Source organism: Pseudonaja textilis, chromosome 2, assembly GCF_049901715.1.
Source record: "Pseudonaja textilis isolate UNSWEBS1 chromosome 2, rPseTex1.2, whole genome shotgun sequence".
Classification (NCBI taxonomy): domain Eukaryota; kingdom Metazoa; phylum Chordata; class Lepidosauria; order Squamata; family Elapidae; genus Pseudonaja; species Pseudonaja textilis.
In genome coordinates this window covers 136,733,737-136,761,267 of record NC_141991.1, presented here as the reverse complement: position 1 = coordinate 136,761,267, position 27,531 = coordinate 136,733,737, and the positions used below count along the sequence as shown (strand labels likewise).

The 27,531-nt window shown below is 39.5% G+C and overlaps 2 protein-coding genes and 1 long non-coding RNA gene across 9 annotated transcripts in view; 2 read left to right on the top strand and 1 right to left on the bottom strand.

Annotated features, from left to right (window-relative positions):
- Nucleotides 1-19,407, top strand: part of KIF5A (kinesin family member 5A) — a 60,444-nt gene extending 41,037 nt beyond the window's left edge. Inside the window, exons 17-29 of one of the 3 annotated variants that reach the window (XM_087925443.1) lie at nt 859-976; nt 1,504-1,562; nt 2,983-3,092; nt 4,076-4,177; nt 5,958-6,018; nt 6,673-6,744; nt 7,488-7,592; nt 13,614-13,830; nt 15,157-15,307; nt 16,618-16,700; nt 17,240-17,267; nt 17,439-17,562; nt 18,003-19,407. In XM_087925443.1, coding sequence (XP_087781569.1) covers nt 859-976; nt 1,504-1,562; nt 2,983-3,092; nt 4,076-4,177; nt 5,958-6,018; nt 6,673-6,744; nt 7,488-7,592; nt 13,614-13,830; nt 15,157-15,307; nt 16,618-16,700; nt 17,240-17,267; nt 17,439-17,517 — 1,185 coding nt within the window. In that variant the 3' untranslated portion in view covers nt 17,518-17,562; nt 18,003-19,407. Of the gene's footprint in view, nt 1-858; nt 977-1,503; nt 1,581-2,982; nt 3,093-4,075; nt 4,178-5,957; nt 6,019-6,672; nt 6,745-7,487; nt 7,593-13,613; nt 13,831-15,156; nt 15,308-16,617; nt 16,701-17,239; nt 17,268-17,438; nt 17,563-18,002 lie in introns of all 3 variants that reach the window. The other 2 variants (XM_087925442.1, XM_087925441.1) reach the window with 2 other exon arrangements.
- Nucleotides 12,130-25,335, bottom strand: LOC148127109 (uncharacterized). The gene is made up of 2 exons (XR_015741940.1): nt 25,197-25,335; nt 12,130-12,396 (listed from the first exon to the last, which is right to left on the bottom strand). It is a non-coding gene; the product is annotated as an uncharacterized LOC148127109 (long non-coding RNA).
- The window catches only part of PIP4K2C (phosphatidylinositol-5-phosphate 4-kinase type 2 gamma), a 35,296-nt gene continuing 32,983 nt past the window's right edge, over nt 25,219-27,531 (top strand). For 3 of the 5 annotated variants that reach the window (XM_087925446.1, XM_087925444.1, XM_087925445.1), the window contains exons 1-2: nt 25,334-25,616; nt 27,339-27,417. Coding sequence is in view for 1 of the 5 variants with exons in the window: in XM_026713735.2 (XP_026569520.1) it covers nt 25,488-25,616 (129 nt within the window). In the remaining 4 variants the exon portion in view is untranslated. Of the gene's footprint in view, nt 25,617-25,949; nt 25,969-27,338; nt 27,418-27,531 lie in introns of those variants that run through there. The other 2 variants (XM_026713735.2, XM_087925448.1) reach the window with 2 other exon arrangements.

Sequence of the window (27,531 nt, the reverse complement as noted above, 5' to 3'; positions counted from 1 at the left end):
GCTTAACTTTTCTCCTATTTCCATTTTTTCAAACACTAGTTCATATATTATCCATCTTTCTCAAATGCCACTGTTCTAATCCATTTTCCAGCTTTTCACAACTGCTTCTAAGTGCATTTGAAAATAACGAGGAAACTAATTATAGATCACTTTGAAACACAAAGCTCCGTTTTAATATTTAATATTTTGAGATGTATCTCTGGGGCCAGATTTCATGCTGTTGCATGTCATAATTCTCGATACCAATTTTTAAAATGGGATCAGAGAAGTAGCAGATTGAAGATAAGTTAAATTCTTTCCCCCTTTTTTATTTTCTGGTTCTGGATCACACAGACATTCCTTTCTTTTAATTAAAAAATTCTGCTAGTGAGTGTTCATTAATTCTACAGCTCCATGAAGAACTTTATGAGAGTGTATGTGAAATGGGGAAAGCACACAACACATCTACACCCACAAGCACATACGCTGGATATTTTTTGCTCCCAAAACATGTCCTGATTCAAATAATCATTAATGATCCATCTAATTAATATTAATCCTAGTCTAATCTAATGATTCATGTGTTCTTAGAAGCGGTCCTATTGATTGCAGCTTCTGGATATACTTGCATAGAATTGTATTGTAAACTTCAAGGGTACTGTGCCCTTGAAATGCAGCATGGAAGGGGCTTTTGGATTGCTTGGTCCCCTCTTTATTTTGCAACTCTGAAGATGAATTTAAGGAGAGAGGACGGTTTCCAAGCTTGAACAAGCAAAAAATTGAATTCTTCCTTATAGAAAATGAGATTGGGAAGTCTGGAATCTGGACTTTGTTTGTGAAAGGGATCTCTTACTTGCTTACATTTCCTTATCTTCTCAGCATGAAGCCAAGATCCGTTCACTTACTGAGTACATGCAGAGTGTGGAGCTGAAGAAACGGAACTTGGAAGAATCCTATGATGCTTTGAGTGAAGAGTTGGCTAAACTGCAGGCCCAAGGTAATGTGTACGGGACTGGACTTATGGTATAGTTTAGGATCGGTACAGAAGTATGTGAATAATTCAGGAAATGAGTAGGTCAGAGTGGTTGAAGAGATTTTAATGCAGAATATTTGTGTCCTTGTGTATTTGCTTACAAATATCCTTGACCATGTGTAAATATTCATGGTAACTCCTTCCTGTTGTTATTTATTATTTGTAGGTAGCTTGTTCATTTATTTTTCCATAAAGTCTTTCCTATATGTATAATGGTATGAAGTAGATTACTGTTTCCATTTTATAGAGAAGGGTTTACAGAATAAGTCTTTTAAAAGAAACTTTTTACTCTACACTTAAACCTTGAGATTGAGAGATAACATCGAGAGAATAATCTGCTCAAGAAATCATAGAAAATTAATGGAGCAATTGATGTTTTAGCCTAGTCTCCTAGATCAAGAAAGCAAATTACTAATCTAACACTGGTCATCAACTCGCTGCTTTAACTCTATCTCCAGTCTCTCATTAAGGATCCTTCTTCTCTCCCACAGAGACTGTGCATGATGTAGCCAAGGAGCAGGACCTAATAGAAGATACAGATGAAGTCAAAGTTAGTACAAGAGATGAGGCATGTCCTTTTTCATCAAAGGTGTTATCCCTCTTACACAATCCTTTTGGCCCCTGGCAGTGCATGGATATTCCTTATAGCAGACCTGTAGAAATTAAAGGGTTGGCATGTATCTTTAAATATTTGTACATACATATCTGGGAGACCAAGCTCCAGCAGAATGACCAGAAGCACATACTTGGCTGTTTACAGATAGGCATCTTAATATTCTTTTGGTCATTGTAATATCTGTAATAATGGATCAGCCTAAACTGTGGAGCAGGTGTCATGGGAAGCTAACCTCAAAGTGGGATTTTTGTTTGTTTTTAAATCACAGAGGAGAGGGCTTAACTTTTCTCCTATTTCCATTTTTTCAAACACTAGTTCATGTATTATGCATCTTTCTCCAATGCCACTGTTCTAATCCATTTTCCAGCTTTTCACAATTGCTTCTAAATGCATTTGAAAATAATGAGAAATCTAATTATAGATCACTTTGAAACACAAAGCTCTGTTTTAATATTTAATTAATAATTAATTAAATTATTAGCATTAATTAAAAAGAGGGGTAGAGCTGGAGGAAATAAAAGAAAGATAGGGAGACAGAGGGCCAGACAAGCATATTTCGGGCTCTAAAAGGAGAACTGTCACGCATGGCCAACTCAGATTCAGAAGATGAAAAGCAGTTACAGGAGAGTCATCAGCCTGAGGAAATTCACTGGAAGAGTTGCAGGCAGGGAAAGCAGTGTTGCCTAGCAACCTGAAGAGGCAGCTGTCAGAGGCTTTACAAGATGAAGAGGCTGAGCGAACACCACCTCCTCCCCAGTGCAAGGGTCTACTGGGAAAAGAGGGGGACTGAGCAAAGAAGCTCAGCAAGACAATTGGCTGGAAATAGAGACACAAACACAGACCCACACATGCTGCCCCCTCCCCAGGAACAAATCCAGATCACACTGCCCCTATATAAGGAGGGCCTCGTCCATCAATTGGCAACAGCTCTCCACCTTGTTCCCCAACTCTTTAGCTTGCCTTCTCAAGTAGTAAATCTGGACTATGAAACCACAACTGACTGACCCTCTGGTACCTTATTTATGATTTGAATACTCTCTCGCCTCTGATTTAAGCTGGTTGAGTTTTGTGGTCTGGGTAAATCATGAGGGACTACAATTGTTTGTCCAACCTTTTTTGCCATTAGAGTTCTGCTAAAAAGACTTTGTAGTAAAAGATATAAGACTCAATCGGGCATCGGTGATCTCCATGAGCCAGGATGGGACAAGAAACAAGAGGACAAGCATACGATGGGCCAAGAGAGTATAGCTTTGCTGGAGAATAATACATTTTTGAAGCATGTCCAAGATTTGCTGTTTTAAGAGGGGTCCTGGCACTGCCATCTACACTTCTGAACTGCTTTCCTTTCCTACAGAAGGCCTTGGAAGTGCAGCTGGAGAGTCACCGTGAAGCTCACCACAAGCAGTTGGCACGTCTACGTGATGAGATCAACCAGAAGCAGAAAATCATTGATGAGCTTAAAGAGTGAGTCATTTTTAGGCTGGGGCAAGTTGTTCTGATGGGAAAGAGAGAGATTCTTATTATAAGATAGGTTATGTTGGAGATGAGAAGCTGGGTTATTATTATTATTATTATTGGCAGGGCCTGACTTAATCAGTTTCAAGAGACTGATGGCGGATATCAGCAGAAAATTGGATAAGGTTTACAAGGCAGGGCTAATGTGTGAAAAGAATAAAATAAGCGACAACCATTTATGAGCATGTACAGAATAGAAATTAGGAGCAAAGATGGAAGTAGGGGTAAGGGTAAATCAACACCAACCTCGCACACTCCAGCTGTTAGGACTACCACAATTCTTAATCAGCATGCTTACTAACAATTTGATTTATAGTCTTTCTTAATAAGTCTGGAGGAACCAAATAGGAGAAATCTCATGTTAATTAATTCTAGAGTAGTGGGAATGCAGTGTAGCTAGGGTTGTTGCACTACTGTATACCCATATGCCTTGTGTGACATAAATTCATGCCTTGTGTGACATAAATTCTGGTATTCTTTAATTTGTGTATAATGAATAGGATTTATAGACTGATAATTAAGACCCCTGAGACAGTATGAACTGAAACTAATTTAAGGCTAGTAATTCCTTCCTGAGAACTGAAGTTCATTCAATAGAACTAGTCTTAATAAAAAACCCTTAGGCTGGATTGCTGGAGTTAAAAAACAATTTATAGCAATGCTAAACCTGTAGGTATATTCAAAATTAGCAGCTGGTTACGATGGAAAAGGCTAAAAAGATGGTTGACTCAAATATCCTCTTTTATACATTGTCCTGAAATGCAGTCCTTTAAGCATCAGGGGTTGTAGATTTTAGTTTCCACGTCTTGAGCCTTTAGCATTGAGTCCTTAGCCAATTTAGCCTTATGCTAAATTGAAAGGCTGCTGAATAACTAAGATCTGCTTACCATCCCAACAATAGCATATTTCTCCATACATTCTTTCCTGTCCAGCTTAAACCAGAAGTTAGAACTTGAACTGGAGAAACTTCGTGCTGACTATGAGAAACTCAAGAATGAGGAGCAAGAGAAAACACAAAAACTTCAGGAGCTGACGTAAGAACTCTTCCTTTCCCTAAACATTTTCAGCTGTCTTTCTTCATTCCTGTGTTTAAGAATAAGTCCCATCCTCTAAAACGAAAAGGTATTTGGTCCTGATGAATTCTGGGGTTTGATGCTACCAGGCATCAGTTGAAAAACGCTGATATACATTAAACCCATGTAATAAGTGGGGGAAGGAACTATAATTCAATTGGGAAAGGGACACATTTAATAATTTATACATATTTGGTGACCCCTATGGGGCTTCTTCTTTTCCTACATAGAATAGTTCTAGAACATTTTACAGCTTCGGTCAAAACAAATGGTGCTCAATCCCCAACTCTAAGAGATTATTTATATTCATCTGCAGTGAAGTTATCTGGAAGGGATCGGTGAACCATTCCTCCTCAGTTACAGTACTTGGTTTTCCTCTGCCACCAAATCTGCCTACTCTCACATATATACAGTTGAATTCAGCTACTCACTATCCACATTTCCCTCATTCAATGAAAAAAACGGTGTCCTAAGATTTTATAAAACAGGCATGTACAATCTAAGGCCCCATGGCCTTGTGGTAAGCCTGGAATGGAGCTGATAGAGCCTCCAAAAATTGCCACTAATTGTGACAATTTCTCAAAGGGCAGAAGACAGGATGATTAGGCATCCGGGGAGTGATTGTATCAAGTCAAGTTTTTGTCCTAGTTCGATCGTCTTCTGTATGCATCTATAGTTTGGAATATGTAGGCATACCACTCAAAAGAGCAATGAGGCTATTAGCCTGGTAAAAATTGTAAAAGCTCAGAACATGAAAATTAATTTAGCAATATATATTTTTTTTTTAAATCATAATTTGTATAGCCATCCATCTCAATAAGTGACTGGGTGGCAAACAATGTCAAAATAAAAATAGAAACAAGTACAAGAATGAAAATACATAGTAGCCCAGGAAGTATCGCAGTTGACAGTCACTAACACAGCTAGGAGATGGGTCCCTTCACACTTCCAGGCTCCCACACCCAAGGGGTGTGGGCGCAAAAGACCTGCAAGTTTGCGAACATTCTTTTTATTTGGTTTGTCAAGCATGTGTGAGAAAACAAGTATAAGTATGAACATAATATATAAACATATAAGTATAAACAGGTATAAGTATATACACAATAAATGAGTATGAATAAATGGGAACAGGGACAGTAGGCATGCTGGTGCGCTTAGGCATACCCCCTTACAGACCTCTTAGGAATGGAGTGAGGTAGACTGTTTAAGGTTAACGTTTTGGGGGGTTGAGGATATAAACAATAGAGTCAGGTAGTGAGTTCCAGGTATTGACCACTCGGTTGCTCAAGTTGTATTTTCTGCAATCGATTTTGGAGCGGTTTCCTTTGAGTTTGTATCTATTGTTTGCCTGTGTGTTATTGTGGTTGAAGTTGAAGTATTCATTGACAGGTAGGACGTTGTAGCAGACAATTTGGTGTACTAAGCTTAGGTCAGACAGTAGGCGGCGTAGCTCTAAGTGGCCTAGGTCCCAAATTTCAAGCCTGGTGCTCTACATCAGGCAGACGCTACTTCAGAAAAGGCTCACTTTCGGGTGGGGGTGGGGAACATTCCTTTGAAGCCTGCTCATCCTGCGTATCTATCACTGCTTGTAATCTTGACCATATGCAGGATTCTAAAACTTAAGGTAATGGACAGCCCCTGGCTGTGCTATCAGAGTTATGCTTCAGTGAGGACAATTAAATTCTTCTGAGAACACTTTTCCCATGAAGTCTTTGCCTCACATGCTTTTTCTGCTTCACAGATTTCTCTACGAGCGCCACGAGCAGTCCAAGCAAGACCTCAAGGGGCTGGAGGAAACCGTTGTAAGCATCCCAAAAGGCAGTATTCTTTCATTCCTAGTGAATAGGCTCAAGTCTGTGGCGGTGGCAGCATCCGGTACAAGGAGGACTCTGTTATATGATGGCCACTTTTTAGGGTTCCCAGCTGTTGTAAAGAAACCTGAAAGATTGTCCCTTTCCCCCCATCTTGTGGCCTTTTGTATTCCATTCCCCTCCATGGTGAAGTTTTTTTTTTTTTAATCTATAGTGAAGTGATTGTGATTCACACTACCGAAGAAAGATTTGGAGGGAGAGCTTACTCACTACTAATCTGTTTCTGCCGTCTTTTGTCCTCCTTGTGGGGCTATGTTTGAAGGGAGATAAAACTGCTAAGGCACATAGACAGACATTTTCAGAGTCTCTCTAGAATTACCTAGAGTGTATGTTGTAAAACAACTAATTACCTCATAAGTAATTTGCACATTAGCTGATTTTATCCACAGAGAACAGCAGTTTTTCTGATTGGGGCTAAATCTGACCAGATTTGGTTAAGCAAGTGACTAACGTAGCTTAAAGGGGTTACATAATATGCTCCCCTTCTGTGACCCAGTTATATGAGTTTTGTGAATAGAACCAGTGGAAGAGAACAGGGAGGCTAAAACATCTCAGCTTGCCTTTCTATGTGTGTGCCCTTTCTAGGCCCGTGAACTCCAGACCCTCCACAACCTTCGCAAGCTGTTCGTTCAAGACGTCACGACTCGAGTTAAGAAAGTAGGTAGCTCTTGAAACTCATTGAAAATTTGTGAATCTTTGAAATGCTTTATCTTTGAAAAGTAGCTTTATAAAAACCTCTTAAAGTGGAGACTAGCAATTCTGTCCCCAAATTGCAGGTTACAGTAAGAAGGTAAGGTGTGAGATATTGTATTTGCCTAAAGCCACCACCTGAAGTCATTGCAAGGATGGGATTTGATGTGAAAGCAAATCTATGTTGATGTGCCATCTCTCTTAGCTATTATTCCAAACTAGCTAGACTCCCTGTAATTCCTCTGACCCACTAATAACTGTAAAATGAAGTAATCTTAGTGTTATAGGTTTGGAGCCTCAACCCAGTCTTAGGAAGCCCTTTGTGCAAGTTAGATGTGTTCTTTCCATTGTGAAGAAAATCCACTTTCTTCTCATTTCCCCACCCAGCAGTTTTGAATCTTTGCTCAAATTAAGGCAGAAAATGGTTCTGTTGAACGTTTCCCAGTGAGGTTACATTAAATTCACAGTCATTCCCAATTCTGGAACTGATTCTTGCCATTGGTTATCTTATATGATGCACATTTTGCACTTGGAATTACAGTTCTTTGTGGAGGTAACTAAAGAATAAATTTTAGCGTGGACCAATCCAAATAGTTTTATTTGGGCTTTGCACTGCTGGTGTCATTGCTGTACTACCTCACAGGATCTTTCCCTGTTCCCATCTCCTTCACTGCTGCAGAGATAAATATCTTCTTGCTCCTTCTTTCCAGAGTGCGGAGTTGGAACCCGAGGACAGTGGGGGGGCTCATTCCCAGAAACAGAAGATTTCCTTTCTTGAGAACAACCTGGAACAGCTTACAAAAGTTCACAAACAGGTGAGTCGCTGAGTGAGAACCACAAAGAGGGATGGAGCAGATGGAGAGAAGGACAGATTCAGTGCTGTTTTCGTTCCTCATACAGTAGTTAGGATGGGAATCTTTTTCTCTGTCTCCATTTTGCAGTCACTATGTATTGTAGCAGCATTGTGTGTTCATAAGGCCATCTGGATGCTCAATGTTTTTCATTCACCTAGGACTCATCTGGCACAAATCTGTGCATGGACGTGTTACTTGCTTGTTTTGGAGTTCACATAATGCAGGATCAATATATTGCCAGACCTATTCTTTGACTCTTTCTATAATAAAATTCCTGCACATATCTGTTCCCATTCAATATTAAGTCTGGTGGGGAATTGGCAAGCCTGATAGATATTGCTTAATGATAAACTCCTGAAATTTATTTATTTCCCGCCCTTACTATTTTTAGAAACAATTCAAGGTGGTGAACATACCTAATAGTCCTTATTTTGTCCTTGTTTCCCCACAACAAGCCTGTGAAATAGGTTGGACTGAGAAAAGAGTGATTAATGCAAAGTCACCTAACCAGCTTTTCATATCTAAGGCAGGACTAGAACTCAGTCTCCTGGTTTCTTAACTATTGCACCAAACTGGATAAAAACGTGGTCAGTTTTAATCAGGCTGCAAGGCTGGTTAGAAAATAGAGTTCACCAAATTTAGAAGGCAACAGGTTTCTTCTTCCTACTTTCCCATCAAAATAGAACAACTTTTTCTAACACCAGATTGAGAGCCCATTGATCCCAAAACTCATCACGAAGTCTTGGCTTGTACCGAGCTGACTCTTGTTTTCTGCTAATCCATAATAATTTGCCCTTCATACTGTATCAGTATCCTTGATTATTTGGCAAGCCAATCCTGTGGATCAGTCAAAGGATGGTTTGGTAGTTTAAGAGAGAAGAGTTGTGTGTTCATTTCTTTTATCACACACACTCATGAGGGTGTATTTCTGAGTGTGTGGCAATTCACAGGGATTATTATAGCATGTTTATGTCTAGATAAATTATGCTTATGTATAGAAAGAAGAAATATAACATTGTAAAAAAATAGAAACCTATGTGTCAAAATAAGATCTTGTGAGAAAAGGATATGTAGAGAATTCAGTAAGGGTTTCCACAAATTACTGCATGGTGTGCTTCTTGCTGTGTCTTCATGTAAGCATTAGAAGGAAATATTATTAGGCATATAAATAAGGCAGCAGAGGAAAAGAGTTAGGAAGAAAAACCTAATACATTATCTAACTCAGTGAAATGCACGTACATGGTTTGTGTATATTCATTGGCTCTTTGCTTATAGCTTCATACATTTTATTTCAGTGATGGATAGGCAAATTAGGGCCCTCTGGAAGTTTTACAATGTGACTTAACTATTTGCTCAGTTGCTTGGCCTATATTAACACTTCAGTCACTAATGTCTCTGGAGGTATACATAGCACCATCTGTAAATTAGTTAGAAGTTTAAACATAGAGAGACCAAATATAGCATAGTGGAGTATGGAGATGGTCTTGAAGAAGATATGCAACAGCCATTACAAAAAGATTAGATTAGCTTGGGAAGATGGAGTGGAATGGAGTGGAGTGCGGAAGAAGCTCAAGACTCCCCTGCCTTGATTCACTTTGGTATAAGAGGGAGAGAGAAACTCTGTCACTCTTTCAAGATTCTATTATTATATCTTATAACAAGGACATAGAGTTCCATTAATTCTTATAAAGTCTGTTTCCTGACATGGTCTACCTTGAAGCTGACCAATATTAACTTAAACATTAAAAATGTTACTTAATTTAAACAATCTTTTGTGATTAGCCATTCTAGCAAAGAGTAATGAGAGTTGAAGTCCAAATAATTAGGGTTGTGTCATTCTATCTTTCCCTCCATAGATTTAGGGTGATACAGATGGGATCTTGCATACATAGAGAAAAGGAGTGAATACAGAATTGATACTTGAAACATGCCACTGGAAGACAATATACAGATTGAGGTCAAGGTTGTCTTTACCACCAAGTCAACATAGATCTGCTACAAGGAGCTCTGAACCAAATTTCTTCAGATTATTTTAATCCACTTTTCTGGATTTGTGTGACACATTGGACTCTAAATAAATTGCCCAGGCCAATTTCACACGAGACAGTAGGCTGATTTGTGGTTCTGTATCAGTGCATTGTGTGAACCCAGCCAAAAACTGTAAGATCCATAGGGCACTCTGCTATTTCCCTTCTGAAATGATAGATACTCTCCCCTACAATGATATTTTTGATAGTTAGGGCTTATTGTTTGCCTTTTCCTTACAATTTTCAAGAAATAACTCCTTGAAAAACATTGGCTTTTTTGAGATAGACGTTTCTTGGCATGATTTGCATCCTGTGATAATTTCAAATTAATAAAGTAAAAATGATAAGAAAAGCTATCTAGACATTTGTTGTAGCAACAAGGAAGATTCCAAACAGAGTGAAGGAACCATTCATAAATAATTATGTGTCCTTTTTTTTCAAACTGAAGAGTTGTGAGTGATGAAACACTTGAGAAATATTTATTTAAATGGAGGCAGAAAACCTGAGGAATATGCAGCTGGAGAATGAGCTCATGAAGTTTGCCAAGTTTGTAAATCCAATCATTGATCCATTGAATTGACAAATACAGACGCCAGAGTTGGCAGCAGACAGTAGAGTGATCCAAAGCCGGTCATAAATAAAAAACAAGATGTACAGATCATATCAGAGTGAGACAGTTATAATGTAAGGCCCATATAATCAAAGCACTGAGATTTTGGGGCATAATGCAACAACAAGGCAGATGTCTGAAGATGTTTCAGTGGGTCTTTCTACAGTTACTAGATTCATCAATGCATATTACATCTAAGAAGCCTGGCCTCAGAATCTTGTACTCTTGCTTAGTTCTTTGTTCTTTCATAACTGTGGCATGGACATATTGCGGGAGTCAGTGAATCTTCTTTAGGATTTGAAGAAGTTGGAGAAATGGGATCCAGTTTGGGTTCTGCCCTAGAAGAGCTCAGGTCTCTAGGGAGGTTTTATAGCCTCCTGATAACTACTTTCCTTTTTGTCTGCTTCAGACTTGGAGCTCTCATCATCATCTGCCACCTTGTTTACTGAGCCTTTAAGGTACTTTTTTCCAGAGACAACTGGAGTTTCTGAAACTTACCAGAAGGTCCAGTTGCCTCTTGAAAAAAGCGCTTTTGGGACAACCATGGCCTGGATGACTGAGAATGTCAATGTCTGGAATACTCTACCTGACTCTGTAGTTTCTTCCCCAAACCCTCAAAACTTTAACCTTAGATTGTCTACTATTGACCTCACCCCTTTCCTAAGAGGTCTGTAGGGGGCATGCATAAGCGCACCAATGTGCCTACTGTCCCTGCCCTATTGTTTCTTTTATTTTTCTTATATGTATCCATTTCATGTATTCATAACTATGTTTATACTTATACCTGTTATCTTATAATCGCTCGACAAAATAAATACATTAAAAAAAATATCCTTAGACCTTGTTTACTGAGATACCAGGGACTCAGTTTGGGTTTTCTGCATGCAAAGTAAAAGGTGCATCCACATTTAATGTGTACGCCACAGTAGCAGATTAAAGAATGGCTCTTCTGTGCTTAGCTTTGTTCATGATAAATTACCATTTTTGTCCCTCGGGAATTGTGCCTTCTAGTACAATACAGAAAACACTCCTTACCATTTGGCTCAAGCAGGAATTACCCAGCTCTCTTATCCTGGCTTTTGAATTCTGCTTCCAATTGTATTGGTACTTCAGTACCTCTCCCTTCTGGTTCCTTTTTCCTTCCCAACAGTACTTGCTATGAAACCGTTGGTAGCTTTAATTGAAAACCTCACACTTGTTTCCAAGTCCAATTTGGTGAGATTTTGCAGCAGGTCCTGGAAAGTTTCAAGCAATGAATGGAATGAAAATAGCAGGAAGTAGAAAGAAAGAAGTGAGGTGGATTTGCATTTCAGGCTAAGGCTATTCATTCCCTCATAAAATCATATATTTACTGAAAGTGAGGAAATTCGACAAGGTGGCAAAGTAGCAAGGGATGGTGTGTACTTAGAATATTGGTAGATATTTGCTTATATCCATTCCCTGCATTGCTTCTCATATCCATCACATATGATTTCCATTACACTTGTTCTGTTCTCCCTCCTCCTCCAATTGTCCCTGCTTACTTTAGCTGAGTAAGATGGTAGAAAGATGCTTCTGCCACATCTCATGCCCCAAAGAGAGAATTTCCCCTATTTTCAGCTCAGGAAAGGAAGGTATTACTCTGATACCAGCAGTCAGAGGCAACAGACATTGCTGAGGTGTAACTTCTTTCTCTCTGGGTTTCCAGAGCAGGGTTTAATTGGGGACTCCGCTGGTGTGCTGAGTCATGTCTGTATCCCCCTTTTCCCATTGCTGCTGTACCCTAGCTGGATCGCTGGGTCTCCAAGGTACCGTACAGCCACTCTCACGTCTTCCTCTGCCTATTGGGCTGGGCAGGAAATGTTTGCACTTGGTGACCAAATTGGGAGTACAGATATTTATTTGGGGGTGCGGGGGAGGACATTGATTGGGTGGAAAGGTCAGGTGCCTCTCACCATTCCACTGTCATGGCAACTCCATCCCCCTAATGACCCTTTTGCATTAGGTCATAATTTGCTGCCATGGCAACCACTACCATTGTGGCCTTCATATGTGTACAAAGGCCTCATTCTCAGCAGCTTCATGTGTGTGGTTTCTACTATCCATTCTCTTGCCATGGCAATCCTGACCAAATTGTCCTACACAGCATCTGTCACAAAAAGAGAAAAAAAAGGTAAGGCTTAGCTGTTTCACCACACTAAAATTTCAACAGCAATGCTCTTTCTTCCATTACAACATTAAGTAGATTCAGATAAACATTAAAATATTTACAATGAATTCCAGATAATTTCCCAGTTTGAGGCCATAGAGCCTCCTTAGTAACAACTAAAATTGATGGAAATTGTAGTCCAATCACATCTTGCTGACATCAGATTACAGAAGATTGCCCTACAGTTATCTGGAAAAAACATGGTTCATAAATTCTCACTATATGCTTCACCCCCATTCTGGTTTGATATCGATCTCCGGATATGGGAACTAAATATTATTATCTCAAACATTTTCTCTCCCTCCCCTTGGAGGCTGGGCTGCCCAGTAGTTTTCCTGCCAATTACTATTGTGCTGCTGGCTGCCTCTTGAGTAATTGTTCATCTCACACCATTAAGCTGTCACCTCATGTTGCTTACCCACCTGGTGTTTAATTCAAGCTTACATATGGTGAGAGTTAAATGGATCATTGTGACTCTTCAGCTGTTATCTCGCGACCTTGCATTTCATAAAATGTTCCCACCCCAGCATGGTGCATGGCTTGGATCTGTAGCACTTGGGGCCTGCTTAATGGGAACAAGGGATGGGTGTCACTTATAGAGGGCAGTGACTTATCACCAGCATCTGTGTCAACTATAGGTTGCTTTTAATAGATGTACAACAGAGAGATTTTTTTGAGTGATTTTTGAAAGGACTCCAAGCTCTGCTACTTTTCACTCTGACATTCCTCAGGGCCAGCTCCATAGGATTTTTCCATCATGGTGTTCAGAAGTAGGGCAAGAGTAAACATAAAGCTTGTTCTCGCAAATTGAGATGTTGGCATTGAATATGCCCTTCGTATTTTGCCCTGAGGGGTATATTCAGACATTCCAACAAAATCTATGATACAAGGGGATAAGAAGCAATGTAGTAGTTCCCCTCTAGAAAAAAAAAAAATCACGCTTCTGAGGTGTGAGATTTCCAGGTGGATCAAATTGGGTAGAATTAGCACAAACTGTGTGTTTTTCTGGAAAGGGCAGAATGTAAGAAAGCAGAGCAGAACCATCTTGGGATTGGAAGCACAAGCAAAGGTTTCAGGTCTTGGGGAATGGCGTGCCTACCTACATCCACTTCACCTCCATTACTCTTCTTTCCCTTTCTTGTCAACTTGGGGCCCAGCTGGTTCGTGACAATGCAGATCTGCGTTGTGAGCTTCCTAAACTGGAGAAACGTCTTCGGGCTACGGCTGAGAGAGTTAAGGCCCTGGAGGGTGCACTGAAGGAAGCCAAGGAAGGGGCAATGAAAGACAAGCGGCGCTACCAACAGGAGGTAGACCGCATCAAGGAAGCAGTGCGCTTCAAAAACAGCATGAAGCGCAACCACTCTGCACAGATTGGTAAGCAAACAAATTCTGCAGTTTGGGGGTCCGTTCCTGTGAGCATGGAGACATTTCAGTGTAGTAGGTATATTATTGATATGCGTCCTAGGAAGGAACAATTATCTTTTCTACTTGGCTGAAGGTGTATATTCCAGGAAATCGTAATGTAGTATTTGGTAATTCTGTGCAGTACTTTCGATTCTATTCGGAAAAGGTAGTTTGGAAGATGGGAGTGTCACTGCTGCATCAATCTGAAATTTCTTAAAGCAATCTATCATTTTCCACGGCAGTTTCTGCTATAGGCATATGATCCTTAAGATTTTACAAGTAGTCAACTTACAACTGTTCGTTTAATGACCATTTGAAGGTACGACAGTCTCGAGAAGAATTCTTCACAGTTCATAAACTGGATGTTGTGAAACATCACACATACATACCCCATGATCATGTGAGCTGGATGCTTGGGAACTTGTTTGCACTTACAACTAGTTGCCAAGTGCCCCATGACCACGTGATCACAGTCTGCAGTCTTCTCTGCTAGCTTTCCCAGAAAATCTGTAGAGAAGCTGCAGGGAAGATTGCAGGCTAGTATTACCTTTATTGTCAAGAGTACAACATGTGTACAATGAGATTGGCTGAAACTCCCTTCGTGTACCACCACCACCCTCGCCCCAACAATTCACAGTGAGGACAGGAGTCTGCTGTCACCTACCACAGATTTGAGATTCCTGCTGGGCTGAAAGCTCTTTGAGAGCAAAAGGGCTGCCACCCAGCTGGGAATCTCAACTTTGCATGGAGCTGATTCTGTTCCCCCACCATCTCCCCCCCCCTCCCCGCCCACACACATACACAACCTGCAGGCAGGCCTTTGAGAGCAAAAGGCCTACCCCTTCCAAGGGGAGGAGAAATGGATATCAGATTCCAGAAATCCCAGCTCCTTTCCTGCAGCCCACTTCAGTAGCATCCTTCCATGCATGGAGGAGAGTTAAACTTTTCTAATGGGGTGAAGAAACAGAACTCAGATCCTGAAAATCCTAGCTCCATCAATGAATTAATGAAAGAATGAATGTCTGAATGAATGAATGAATGAATGGTGTGTGTGTATGTCCATGTACACACACACACAAAATGACCATACATCCTTTATTATAATGGATACTTTATTTCAGAAAAATAAATAAATATAAAATAAATCTTTTGCTCTTGAGTTTTCCTTTGTAAAGAAGTTATAAACAAACAATATTGTAATCCTTATCTTTCAGATTTTTCCCTTGTTCAGTTTGTCCTTTATTCTTCCAAGAAAATACTGTATGGTTTATCTACGACATTTTTATCCTCTTGTAGCAAAACCAGTGCGACCAGGGCACTATCCAGCTTCATCCCCAACCAATCCTTACGGTGTTCGCAATTCTGATTGCATCAGCTACACCAATAGCCTCTTCCAGAATTATCAAAATGCCTACCTAAATTCTGGCGGCACTGTGCCTGACAGCTAGTGAGTATATTTTATTTCTATTTCTGTTAAATTGTGCAAACTATGATTGACTTAAACTGTGGTTGGCTTAAGCAAGCTTCCTAGATGAATCTATCAGTTTTTCAGGAGCAACCTGAAGAACATTTTGCTCCATAAATCAGACTTGAATATGCCATCATTGCATTTGATTTACATAAAATCTGATCTAAATCATGTCCTGTCTTAGGTATTAGTTGGTTGCAAAGAGTAGGCCTAGGCTAACTGCAAATTTTGAGGGGTCTGGACCTTGGAATTCTAAAATAATTTGAATGTGCAAGATCCACTATATATTATAATGTGGAGAAGTCATGCCAGAAGAATGAATTACAACAAGTCTTGAGCTGGAATATAAAATTACTTACCAGATCATTGCAATCTTCACAAATACGCAGGGAAAAAAAAACTGGCATTAATAACAAAACATTAAAAAAGAGACTGCTATCTTTGGCTGTCATTCAAAGGTGCAAGATTTAAGTTGGATAATCAGGGACGCCTTGATTTCTACTATAGAAAGAATGATTGCAGAAACTGATGGAGTTGGCTGAAATAGCAAAATTGACTACTCTGCTCAAAGAAAAGAACATAAGTATTTTTGTCTCCACATGGAAACTCCTTCTGAACTTCACGCTTGATATGGAAAAGAATGAAATTTTGACTTTGGGTTTTGTAGATTAGATTGATAGACTTTTGCAGAAATAACTATTATGGTAAAACAAAAAGTTGTGATATTTTGATCATGCCCTTTTCTACTGTAACAGAGAGTCGGAAGTCAATGTTTCTTTTTCCTTTCCCCTCATTGTCCTCTTATTTGCTTTTGTATTTTGTATTTTATAATGTTTTATAACTTAATAAAATGTTTTTGGAAATCAGTTTTAAATTGGAGAATCAGGTACATGTTCATCCACATTGAGGATTTAACGAGATGACTATTTCCTAAACTTGCCCTCTTCAGATTAAATACCCTCCCCTTGAATCTAGTATTGCTTTTAGTAATTTGAATACAAGATCTTAATAGTCATCTATTTGCCACACATTCTTACTTGAAAAGGCTTTTTAAAATCATTTTGACACACAGATCTTCTCTCCCCAGTTTTTAACTTCACATTTGGCTTTAGGGTTCTGTTCCATTACAGCAGAATGATCCCTGGAAGTTCCCCTCGGCTCTAAGCTTCAGCATTGAGCCAAGTGGAATAGAACTGAGATAGCTAGGCACCTATGGTCCTTTTACTATGCATTACCTATTAACATCCATTGACTGCTTATATATCCCCTTTCTTTTTCCATTTGTGCAGCTTTACAAATGCACCTTCCAGTAGTGGAAGCAGCTCCTCTACTGCCCCTCTGACGTCCTATCAGAAGCTCAATATGGATAATGGTAGGATATTGGGAAGAAAAACAAATATGCCCTTGGGGAGAAGGGAGGGTACCTCTTGCTTTTCTGTTTGCCTAGACTGGGTCTTTCAGTAGCTTGAGATCATTGTGGCCCTGTTTAAAGGACCCACTTGGTGAGCAGGCAGAGTCTTTATAATGAAAATCTGTTCGCACAGCCCACTATTTATTGGTTTACAGACAGGGATGTGGGGCATGGGTTCTGTCTTACAAAACAAACAAATGGGACAGAAAATCTGAAAAGCAAAGGAAATAAACTGAGAGATGGGTAGCTCAGTAGAAAATACTTCAGAATAAGTCTCCTTTGTGATTATCTTGTGCATGAGGTGCTGGTAGGTTTTATGTTTTACATTTCAGTGAGGCAGCACTTTCGACGCAGAACTAAATACACACACACACACACACACACACACACACACACACACACACACGACACTGTTTGCCCCTTCAGTATGTGCCCTTCTCTGAATTGTAATGCTGCTTTTTTTCTTTCTTTCCCTGTTCTTCCATTGGACGGGTGCACAGGAAATGCCACAGACATCAATGATAACAGGTGAGCTGTATGAAAGACAATTGCCTAGCCATTGGATCAAATCAGTTTTCTCATTTCTTCAGAGTGGTTAGTTCCAGGGATAAATCATTTTTTTATACAAAAGTATGGGGAAAGCATTTAACAGGGAGGGAAGGTTTGAGTTACTATGTGTTCCCTTTTCCTCCATGCTAGAAGTGACCTGCCTTGTGGTGTTGCAGCTGATGAGCAAGCCAAGCTCTTTCCCTTTCATCAGGAGACTGCAGCCAGCTAATAGCTAGTACCACCACCTGCCCAGAGCATCTAAACACACCATCAGGTATAGTCCATCATATGCCCTCTCTCTCACCAACTTTTTATTGCATCTCTTAATATTTCCTCTTCCCAGGACTCCATCAGATTTGCCCTTCAGCTTCTTCCAACTGGGTAAATATGTTTCTCACAAGATTTGCTAGACATCTTTTAATTTAAACAGAATAAACTCTGCCCTGCACAAAGGGTTATAGAGTAGGTTCTTGATCCTTCACTACAGAAATCCTGTTTGTGAGCTTCCAGGAGTAAGTATTCTGGCTACCTGTCATTAAATCAGTGGACTTAAATGATTCAACGACACTCATTTTATCTCTGTAAGATCTACTGGTGAACTAAATTCAGAAAGCTTCCTCCTCAGTATTTAGCTTGAATAGAGGGGCTTGAATATTAAGATCATTTCTATTGACTTTTCCCTTTTTCCTCTTCCCTCTTTTCCTCATCTTGTAGTTTCTAAATGGGATGGAAGCCTCACACCTGCATGCTGCAGCCGGCTTTCCTTGACTTCTGCTACAATTGGCCCTGTCCTTGTGTCCTGCTCTCTCCGTGTGCTGTATATTTATCAGCTACTGCTTCACTCTCACTGTTTCTCTGTCTTACTTAACTAGAGAATAATGTATTCCCTTATCTCTTTGGATCCCTGCTCTTTACTCCAGAAGGACTTGTGCCTCTCCTTTCCTGCCTCAGTTGCCTTAAGGGATGGGCTGCCAGGGAAGAACCTAGATGTAGAAGCACCCCTAATGTGCAAACAATTCTTACCGAAGAGAAAGGGCATAAGGTATTTCTCACATGTCGTAATGACCCTTGACCTGCAGTAGAACACCACCCAACCCAATATCTTTAGGTCTTACTGTAAGAATAGAAGTTGAATACCTCCAAGTAGGTAGGCTAGAACTGTTATAGTGTATGTATTAGCTGACTTTCAGATAAGGCCTAGAGTTTTAACATCTAGTTCTTATCCTTTGGGATAATCCCCAAAGAATATAAAATATTGGCAGCTAGCTTCACCTTTAGGAGTTTCCCATGATGCTTGAGCCTCAGCCCTTATGGACTTAAATTTCCCATTTTTCTTTGGTCACTATGGCACTTCAGAAATGGCCTTGGGAAGTCTTCTACAGAAAGGAGATCCTGCTAGTCATTTCCTTCAGTTGATACAATGTTAGGAATAACATTTCTAACTGCCTATCCTGAGCAGTTATTGTTTCCTCAGTGGGAACAGAAGGTTCCAATGGGTGAGGATTTTATCAGTGGGGACCATAACTCCTCTACAAGCCAGCAACATGGCCTCAGGAATATAAGTGGCCCCATTTCATTCTGTAAAGGGGAACCTAGATAGTGGTTTTGCTTTTGCAGGGGCAGAGTTACAGTTTGCAGAACAGACCTGTTGGATTTGACGGGTAAATTCTCTAGCAAGTCCTAATCAACCATAACCACTGCATATCTGGGGCACAGGCCGGGGCCTAATGATTCTGCAAAGTGAAACAAAAATTAGGCTGCTATCAACATATTTTCAGTTATTCCCTTTTATTATCTTTTGATAGCTGGCTCAGGGGCCTTTCATTTGTGCTCCCATGTGTATATTTTGAGGGAATAGTGAGTCCACTGCACATCTTTAACTTAATGTCACCACTTCTGAGTCAATAGGGCAAACAGGGTTGGGGGACAGGGAAAGTGGCTTTTGCAAAGGATTGCAAGCCTCTTTCCTGTCAAACTCTTAAAACAGCAATAACCCTGTTTAACTGTCTTTTTGATGGTTGTTGACATCTTGTCATTTTATCCCTGTCTGCTCAGATCACATCAAATGTTGCATGTCAAGCTATTCAAAAGTTTATTTAAAAAAATAAATAAATGAAGAGTTAAAAAAAAAACAGATTTGTGTGCTCGGTTAATGTGCCCATAATAAAAAAGGTGAAATTCAAATCCTCATGTGACTTCATGGACATATCCATGCAATTTCTTAGCAACTATATAAAAGAGCTTTGTAATGTGAGGGTTTTTTCTAAAATTTTCCAGTCTGGTCTATGGAATTTCCTGGCGATCTCCCATCCAAGTCTAACCTGGTCTGAATTGCTTAGCTTTCAAGTCATCAGCTATCCATTAAAACTGGAAAAAAATGGGGAAGGGAAGAGTATCTGCAGTAGAACCTTAAGAAACATTTAAACTAAAAGTTCACATAAGATTGCTGCAATGAATATCAGAAGAAAAAAAAAACAGAATGGGTGGTAAGGAAAAAGACCAGTAGGTTAATTACTGAAATATTATGAGTTAATTCTCAGAACACTTTATCACAATAATAGTGCTTCCAAATCTTGCATTTCTGCTCACCATCCCAAAATAGGACATTATACAGCTGGTATATAATAAAAATACAAAGAGGAGCTATCAAAATCATTAAGGCTTTCCATTAATGGATGGTTATATTTGGCACTTTTTAAACAGAACAAAAATATTTATTACATATCTATGTATTACATATATATCTCATAATCTCATTTTATATCCATAAAAATAATGCTTTGAAATGGTTGATCTATAACAGAGTGACTGGCCGAAAATCACTCAGTAGTCAAATTACTGGTAACTCTTTGGTCAAATAAGGACTTAAATACCTGTTGTCTCAGTACTAGTCTAACATCTTAACTGTAATGCTACTTCCCTTCCATCAGTGAATAAGAAGTAGTATAAGACATATATTAAAACATGGATAAGACAATGTGTTTTTCTCTCTCATAACGTTAGTATAACATTATAATATTACATAATACTACTACTCACAGACATTAAGTTGAATAGTGAGATTTGAGGCAGATAAAAGGAAATATCTCTGATCTCTAAGTCAGGCGGTTTTAAAAGAAGCCTCATGGGGGAATAAGGTTATTCAATGAGTGGTCTTGCTGCTCTCTAAGCTTGGTTGTTTTCTTATAGATTTTTCATTACCCAAATTAGATCATATTAAATATTGTTAATCATAATGATCCTACAGCCTCTAGTTCTGAATGTAACATTCCAGTTGTTAGTGGACATAAGCAGAAAGATGTTGCTATGTTCCTGTCCTGCTTGGCTTTTTACTGAGTATCTGATTGTCCTATGTAGGAACAGAAAGTTGGGTTAGATTATTGGACAGATCCACAGAACTTTTCTTATGTTCTTGTACAAAACTTTAGATATTCGGGCTCAGAATAATGGTCCTATGATAATGGCATGGTAAACATCAGTATTAATAATCCTGTGCCATCCAGAGTTTGAAAAACATTCTGTTGATTGTAGATTGTTTATATATTTAAGTAATAAATAACTGGAGGAATGTACATTTCCAACATCTTATTACAACAACTTTCTTTTTTTTTTGCATATAAATTTTATTGAATTTACAATTAAAAAAATAACATAACAACATTACATAAGAAACAGAGAGAAAAAAGAAGAAAGAAAGAAGAGAAAGAGAGAGGAAGAAAAAAAAAAACGCTCGGTCTTGCGACGAAAAAGGAGAAAAAGGAGTATAAAAGAGAGAAGAAAAAAAAAAAAAAAAAAACAAAGAAATGGAAGAAAAAGAAAATACGTTAAAACCAGACAAATATTCTTTTGACAGTCTACAAGATCCAATTCTCCAATTCTTCTCTTACTTTAAATATACACATCTTATCGCTATTTATGGATATTTATGCTTATTTATGCTCATTGAACAGTTTATCTCTGATATAACCAATTATACCATGCATTCCAATTATTATCAAATGCTGAAGACTCTTTATTTTTAAGAGCTATGGTTAAATTGTCCATTTCTGCGCAGTCACATATTTTCTGAATGACCAATTGATCTGTAGGTAAACGGGATGATTTCCAGCACTGAGCAAATGCTAATCTGGCCGCAGTTAGAATATGAATTATTATATATTTCGTCTTTTTAGGAAAATGTTTATCAGAAATCCCTAGTAGGAAGAACTCTGGTTTATATTCAATTTGATCTTTGGTTATCTCCTCCAGCCATTTTCTAATTTTTTGCCAGTATTTCTGGGCTTCTTTACAGGTCCACCACATATGAAAGTAGGTTCCCTCTATGTTTTTACATTTCCAACATTTTGGACTAGAGTTTGGGTTCATTTTCGCTAACCTCGAAGGGGGTAAGTGCCATCAACCCAGTCCCTCCAGATATATTGAAACAATTCCTGGATTTCTATAACTAGGATCCCTGTTGGTTATGCTGGTGATGAAATGTGGAAAGTGCAGATCTGAGTATCATATAGAAAGACTATCACAGGAACATATGGTGGTTATAAGTACTATAAGTTATTACAGAAAATCAGAGAAATCCCAAAATCTGATTTAAAGTGACCCATGGCTTAAGATCCATGGCCATATTTATCTCAGAATTTTTATCTGGGTTTTTGCTTAAAGTATAAGGTAAAAATATTTGCCTGCAGTTTAATACCTAGGGAAATAGGTTTCAGATATATGCAATAGAGGTAAGGTCATACAGTTTTTTCTTTCTCCCTTTAGATGCAAGTATATGTTTCATAAGTAAGAAAGTTGTGCTGGAAGGCAATTCCAGTATCAAATGCAAAGTGTGTAACAAAATGCACTCTTGTATTTTATAATTATTCTGGACCACTCTTTTATTTCATGATATGTACTATCCAACCAAAGGATTTGCTGATATACCTTTTGAGGGGTTATATACTTGTATAAATCTTACTATCAGGAAAATTTAGAATATCAGCACCAATTGTTTCCTGGATAAGAGCTAGGCCATTTCATTCAGGAAAATCTGATCTTCAAACTGTCAGAATACATTCAGGAAAGAAGTACTTTTTCTTGACTCTAATCAAATTAAAGAGACAGAGAGAAACAGAGAGAGAGAGAGAAAGAGAGAAAGTTCTAGGTTTTCTGAGAATTAACAGTAGTAGCATTCATTGAACTCACACGTATTTTATGGGAACCCAGGCTCTATAATTTGTAAACTATTGTTTAAGGCAGCACAAATGGTCTAAACTTTAAAGGTCTAAACCAGGGGTCTTCAAACTTGACAGCTTTAAGATTTGTGGACCAACTCCCAGGATTCCTCCTCCAGTCATGTCAGCTCAGGAATTCTGGGAGTTGAAGTCCACAAGTCTTAAAATTTGCCAAGTTTGAAGACCCTTGGTCTAAACTTGTGATTACAATTGCTAAAAATAATGTGCTTTCTTGCCATATTGAAGTAGATTTATAGTCTACCTTACCTGTCAATGTAAGGGTGGAAAGCTGCCAAGCTAACTATCAATGACATAAAAGGATACAAAAATAAACATTCAAAAACATAAAAAATAATTCATTTGTTAAAGTCCAAATGTAGTACCTGGAGAATTTCTGGGAGCATGGACATCTGGTGGGTAAATGATAAAATGTGCATTATGATTTCATCCAAATGTACTGGTGTCATGACAACCCCTCCCCCACATATTGGCACTACAGACAATCTTACTACCAACACCACCATCATCACCTCATAACATCAGAAACATCGGTTTAGCCTCATAACATCAGAAACAGATTATTTGTCCAGAAGCAACACTGAAGCTTCTCTCCTGTATGCCAGATAAACAAGTCACTGAAAACTACAGTGGGGAAAGTCAATGAAATATCTAGAACACACTATAATCTTGCAGTACTGTGACCTACAAGGTGATCAGAGCTTCAACTAAACTCCATTACTAGATAAAAGTAACGATAAAAGATGTTGGTTAAATGAACAACACAGGAAAGAGTCTTTTGTCATGTCTTTATCACACATTGAGCCAACATTTACTGGGGGGATTGCAAAATTGTCCCTATAAACTGCAAATTATCAAAAAACACCACGGCTTATATTTGAAATCTCCCAAGAAAATCAAAGAGGCTTAATGAAGACGAAGAAAAGAATTTTTACAGAAGAGAATACATAAGAAGACAGATGTTAGAACTTTCTTTGAAGAGCTTAAAGATGGTTTGCAAAAAGAAGAATACAAGATTTGACCAAGATTAAAGTAATGGGTTATTATTTTGGGGTGGTGGGGTGGGGTGGGAGGGAATGTTTAATGGTTTATTAGAAGTGGTGATAATAGTTATTTCTAATCATCTTTGTTTCTTGAGTGGGACTGAATGTCGATTATTTGAAGAAAGGAAAAGGAAAGATTCAGATTGGATGTAATAAATATAATTTGTAATACTTTACTTCTGATAACCCTTACTGGACTTTTAACAGGGAGGGTTGAAGTTTTAGACATGGGTTTACAGAAACTGGGATGAGATATAGAATGAAAAGATGTTTTGCTTTCATTTTAAGAGATAGTGATAAGTTCTTAATGCTTGATTATACTCTACTGCTAAGGATAAAGAGGGAGGTTTCTTTTTCTGCTTTTCCTTTTTCTTCACTTTTTAAATTTTTAAATCTTTAATGTATTTCTTTATTCTGTAGTTGTGTAAATTGTAACTTGTATAATATAATCTTTAATAATAAAATTATTGGGGGAAAAGAGCAAGCAGGGCTGCTTTATAACCCAGCCTTTAATTTTTTTAAAAAACGTCTTTCTGTCAGGACTCCTTTCCACTTCTAAAAATTAAGGAGGAACCCCCACCCCACCCCAAAAAAGCTTTTTGTTTGTATGGGATTTGTTTGCATACTTATGGTATTTAAAAGGTCAACTGAACTGGGTTCAGATAATTAGTTTGAGGCAGATGGGTCTCAACACCTTTCCCAGATAGTTTTTAAGACTATTATACCTTAGGTTTTAACAGATACTACGGCCGGAACATTCTCTAACAGATATACAGCAACACATAAAGAGGTGACCATTTCATTCTGCCTACTGTCTTTTTGAGAGGCCAGATGAGCAAATTTAGAACTCAAACTTTGTAAGGTTAGTAGCCTAGTAATGTCTGTACATTTATTGAACTATAATTATTCTAATTATGGATAGACCAGTTTGGTGTAATGGTTAAAGCATTGGGGTAGAAACTGGAAGACCACCGAATTCCAGTCCCACCTGAGGCAAAAAGCCACCGTGTTCTTGGGCCAGTTCTTCTCTCTCAGCCCTAAACAGGCAAGGCAAACCACTTCTTAAAACACTTGCCAAGAAAACAGCAGGGACTAATAGAGTCAAAAACTGGCTCGAAAGCTCTCTCTCTCTCTCTGTGTATGTGTATATATACAGTTACTCAGAATTTAGGGTGTTGTGGCTCAGTCTCTCTCCAAAAAACATTTCCTTAACGAAGAGCTCGATGAACTAACACTCCTGCCTAGTGTAACGACCACCTCCTCTGTTCGGGCTGCATTTTTAAACGCTGCCCTCCAACCTTTTTCCTTTCCAACCCTTCCTCCAGACCAGGGGTGAGGGTGGGGAATCTGTGGCCTTCTTGTGACCTGTGGACTTCAACTCCCAGAATTCCTGAGGCAGAGGAAGTCCATGCTGGTTCAGGAATTCTGGGAGTTGGAAGTCCACAGGCCACAAAAGAGCCATAGTTCCCCACCAACTCCGCTCCAGATAGTTTCATTCACCGTGGTACCTGCAAGCGCCGTGTTAGCTCTCAACGTCCCCCATAGAGTTAAAGTACCAAAAAAAAAAAAAAAAGCGCGTAATCCTAAACAGGGAACGTTTACACGACACCGAGCGTCACAAACTAGCCAACCACCTTTTACTAGCAACGCCTTCCGCTACACTAAGGCCTAACGCTCGCCACAGACGGACGCCCCGAGACGGACGTCCAAAGGAGCTATTTCCATCGCCGGCGCCCCGCTCCTTTTGTGACGCAGCTTCCCCGCCGCCTCCCTTCGTGGTCACATGCGGCGGGAATCAGCTGAGCGTTTACTTCCGTTGCCGGCGTTCCGGGCTGCCGTTGAATCCGAGCGGCCGGCGCGTGGGTGGGTAGGCGGGCGGGCGGGCGGGCGAGCGGCCACTCGGAGCGAGATTCGCAACAGCGAGGATGGCCGCCTCGGTGGGTCCGGGGACGCGCACGAAGACCAAGAAGAAGCACTTCGTCCCGCAGCGGGTGAAAGTGCTTCGCTCGGCCGACCCTCTTCTGGGCGTGCTGGCTTGGGGGATCAACCATCAGGTAAATTCGACTTCGCCCGAAGTTTTTGGGTGGGGTCGGGGGAGAATATATAGGGCAGCCCACCTCTTGGGCTGGGTCGCCTCCCTCCACAGCATTCCGTGGCTGGATAGAAGGAAGGCGGGGTCCCCCCACATGTCGAGCCTCTCCTTGCCACCTCTTCAACCGGCCGGGTTTCTCTTTCTCCTCTGGCCGCGGGATCTGTACCCATCGGGACGCGGTTTTGGGGGGTCACCTCTCGTCCCCTAATTGTTTGGATTCCCGATGTATTCGGGACAATGGTTGGTTTCGGAAAGCTTCAGCAAGAGCGGATAAAAGGGTGTGTGTGTGTGTGTGTGTGTGTGAAGGCAAACAGGTGTGTGTCCCGGGGATGATGGTGCGAGGTCGAATTTGGGTCGGTCCCCGGGAGCAGAGATTTTGACTAGATCTCAATCAAGATAGGAGAGACCACCAGGAAATTCCAGGGTTTGAAAGTTAGGTCTAGAAACACCCCCAGCAGAAGGCACAAAACTGCTTCAGTAAATGGGGTGCCATGAATCCCATAACACATCAAGTGTTAAGTGAGACTTGTAATTTTGTTTCTTTTCTCCTTTTTGTCTATGGAGATGCTAGAGTCATCCAAAGGTGAAAAAGCACCTTTGGGATTTCTTATTTTTCTTTCCTGCGCTCCTGCTCCCCACACCTGGTGTTAGCTCTTATTACTATGATGAGTGCCTTGGAATAGCTTTCCCTACTGCGATGCCTGTATTGTTTTATGACAGGACTAAAAAAAAATACATGGGGTTGTTATTGTAGGCATTGCCTTGGGGAAGGCTGCAGTAGTGTTATGCTCATCAACATACCTGCATAATTTTCTCTGTTCTTGCTGCAGTTTTCTTTTTATATGCACAGTGGGAAAAGTATAACTTTGTATAAGTATAATAAAATGGCTTGAAAAATGTAATAGATTTTGCACAGATGGTTTAACTTTGCTTCAGAATCTAGTGAGAAAAAAATTGTCTACCTGTTAATAAGTTGACTAATGCCACAGTGCTTAATCATAGTCCTGACTCATATGGGAGGAGATTGTTCCTATCTATTGAAGGAGACATTAAATAGTTCCGAGTATAGGCTCTTATAATTTCTTCATACATGTCTGAATTTGTATGATATGATAACCCCTAAACTTGAATGAACAAAACACAATTGTGTGTTAATATAAATATGCTCTGAACAAACAAAAATTACTGGCTAATGTGATGTTCTGGTTCACACAGTACATTTAGATATGCTGCTGAATGCAGAATTGCTGTGCCAGTTTCTCATTACCTCTTCCATCTCTTTGACAGAATCAGACATCAGGGAATTTCCTCATGAGGCCATTGCCCCAGATTTTTTAAAAGATATTAATAGTAATATTTATGGATTTTATCAATGTTTTGATATAGTCTAGAGTTGTTTGAGCAGGTAGCAGAAAATGTTAACACTGAAATTCCAAGGTTATTTATCGGCTATTGCATAAATAACCTTATACTTTTTGAAGTCTGGCCTCATTCAAACTCTGAAAAAAAGCTTTTCATGTGATGAGTTGGAAATGGGAAGGGAACTTGTGGCATCTGATAGCAGAACATATATTTGTGCCTACCAATGATTGCATTTTTGTTTGTGTAGGCCTCAGAGAGGCAAAGCTGTAATCCATTGTCTGCCCTTTCTAAGCTTCATTAATCCCTTCTCCTCTGATTCCAGCAGTTTTATGACCCCAACCATTTGAGCTTCATGACACAACATTAGCATAATTCAGATTCCAGAATTAAGGAGGTAGCTGGTACGTGAGCCTTACTGCATGCTTTTCTGGGTTGCAAGCTGTTTTTGGTGCTGTAGGCTAAGTCTCTTGATGGGCAAAAAGCCATTTGCTTCCTTCCATTTTGTTCTTTGGTGC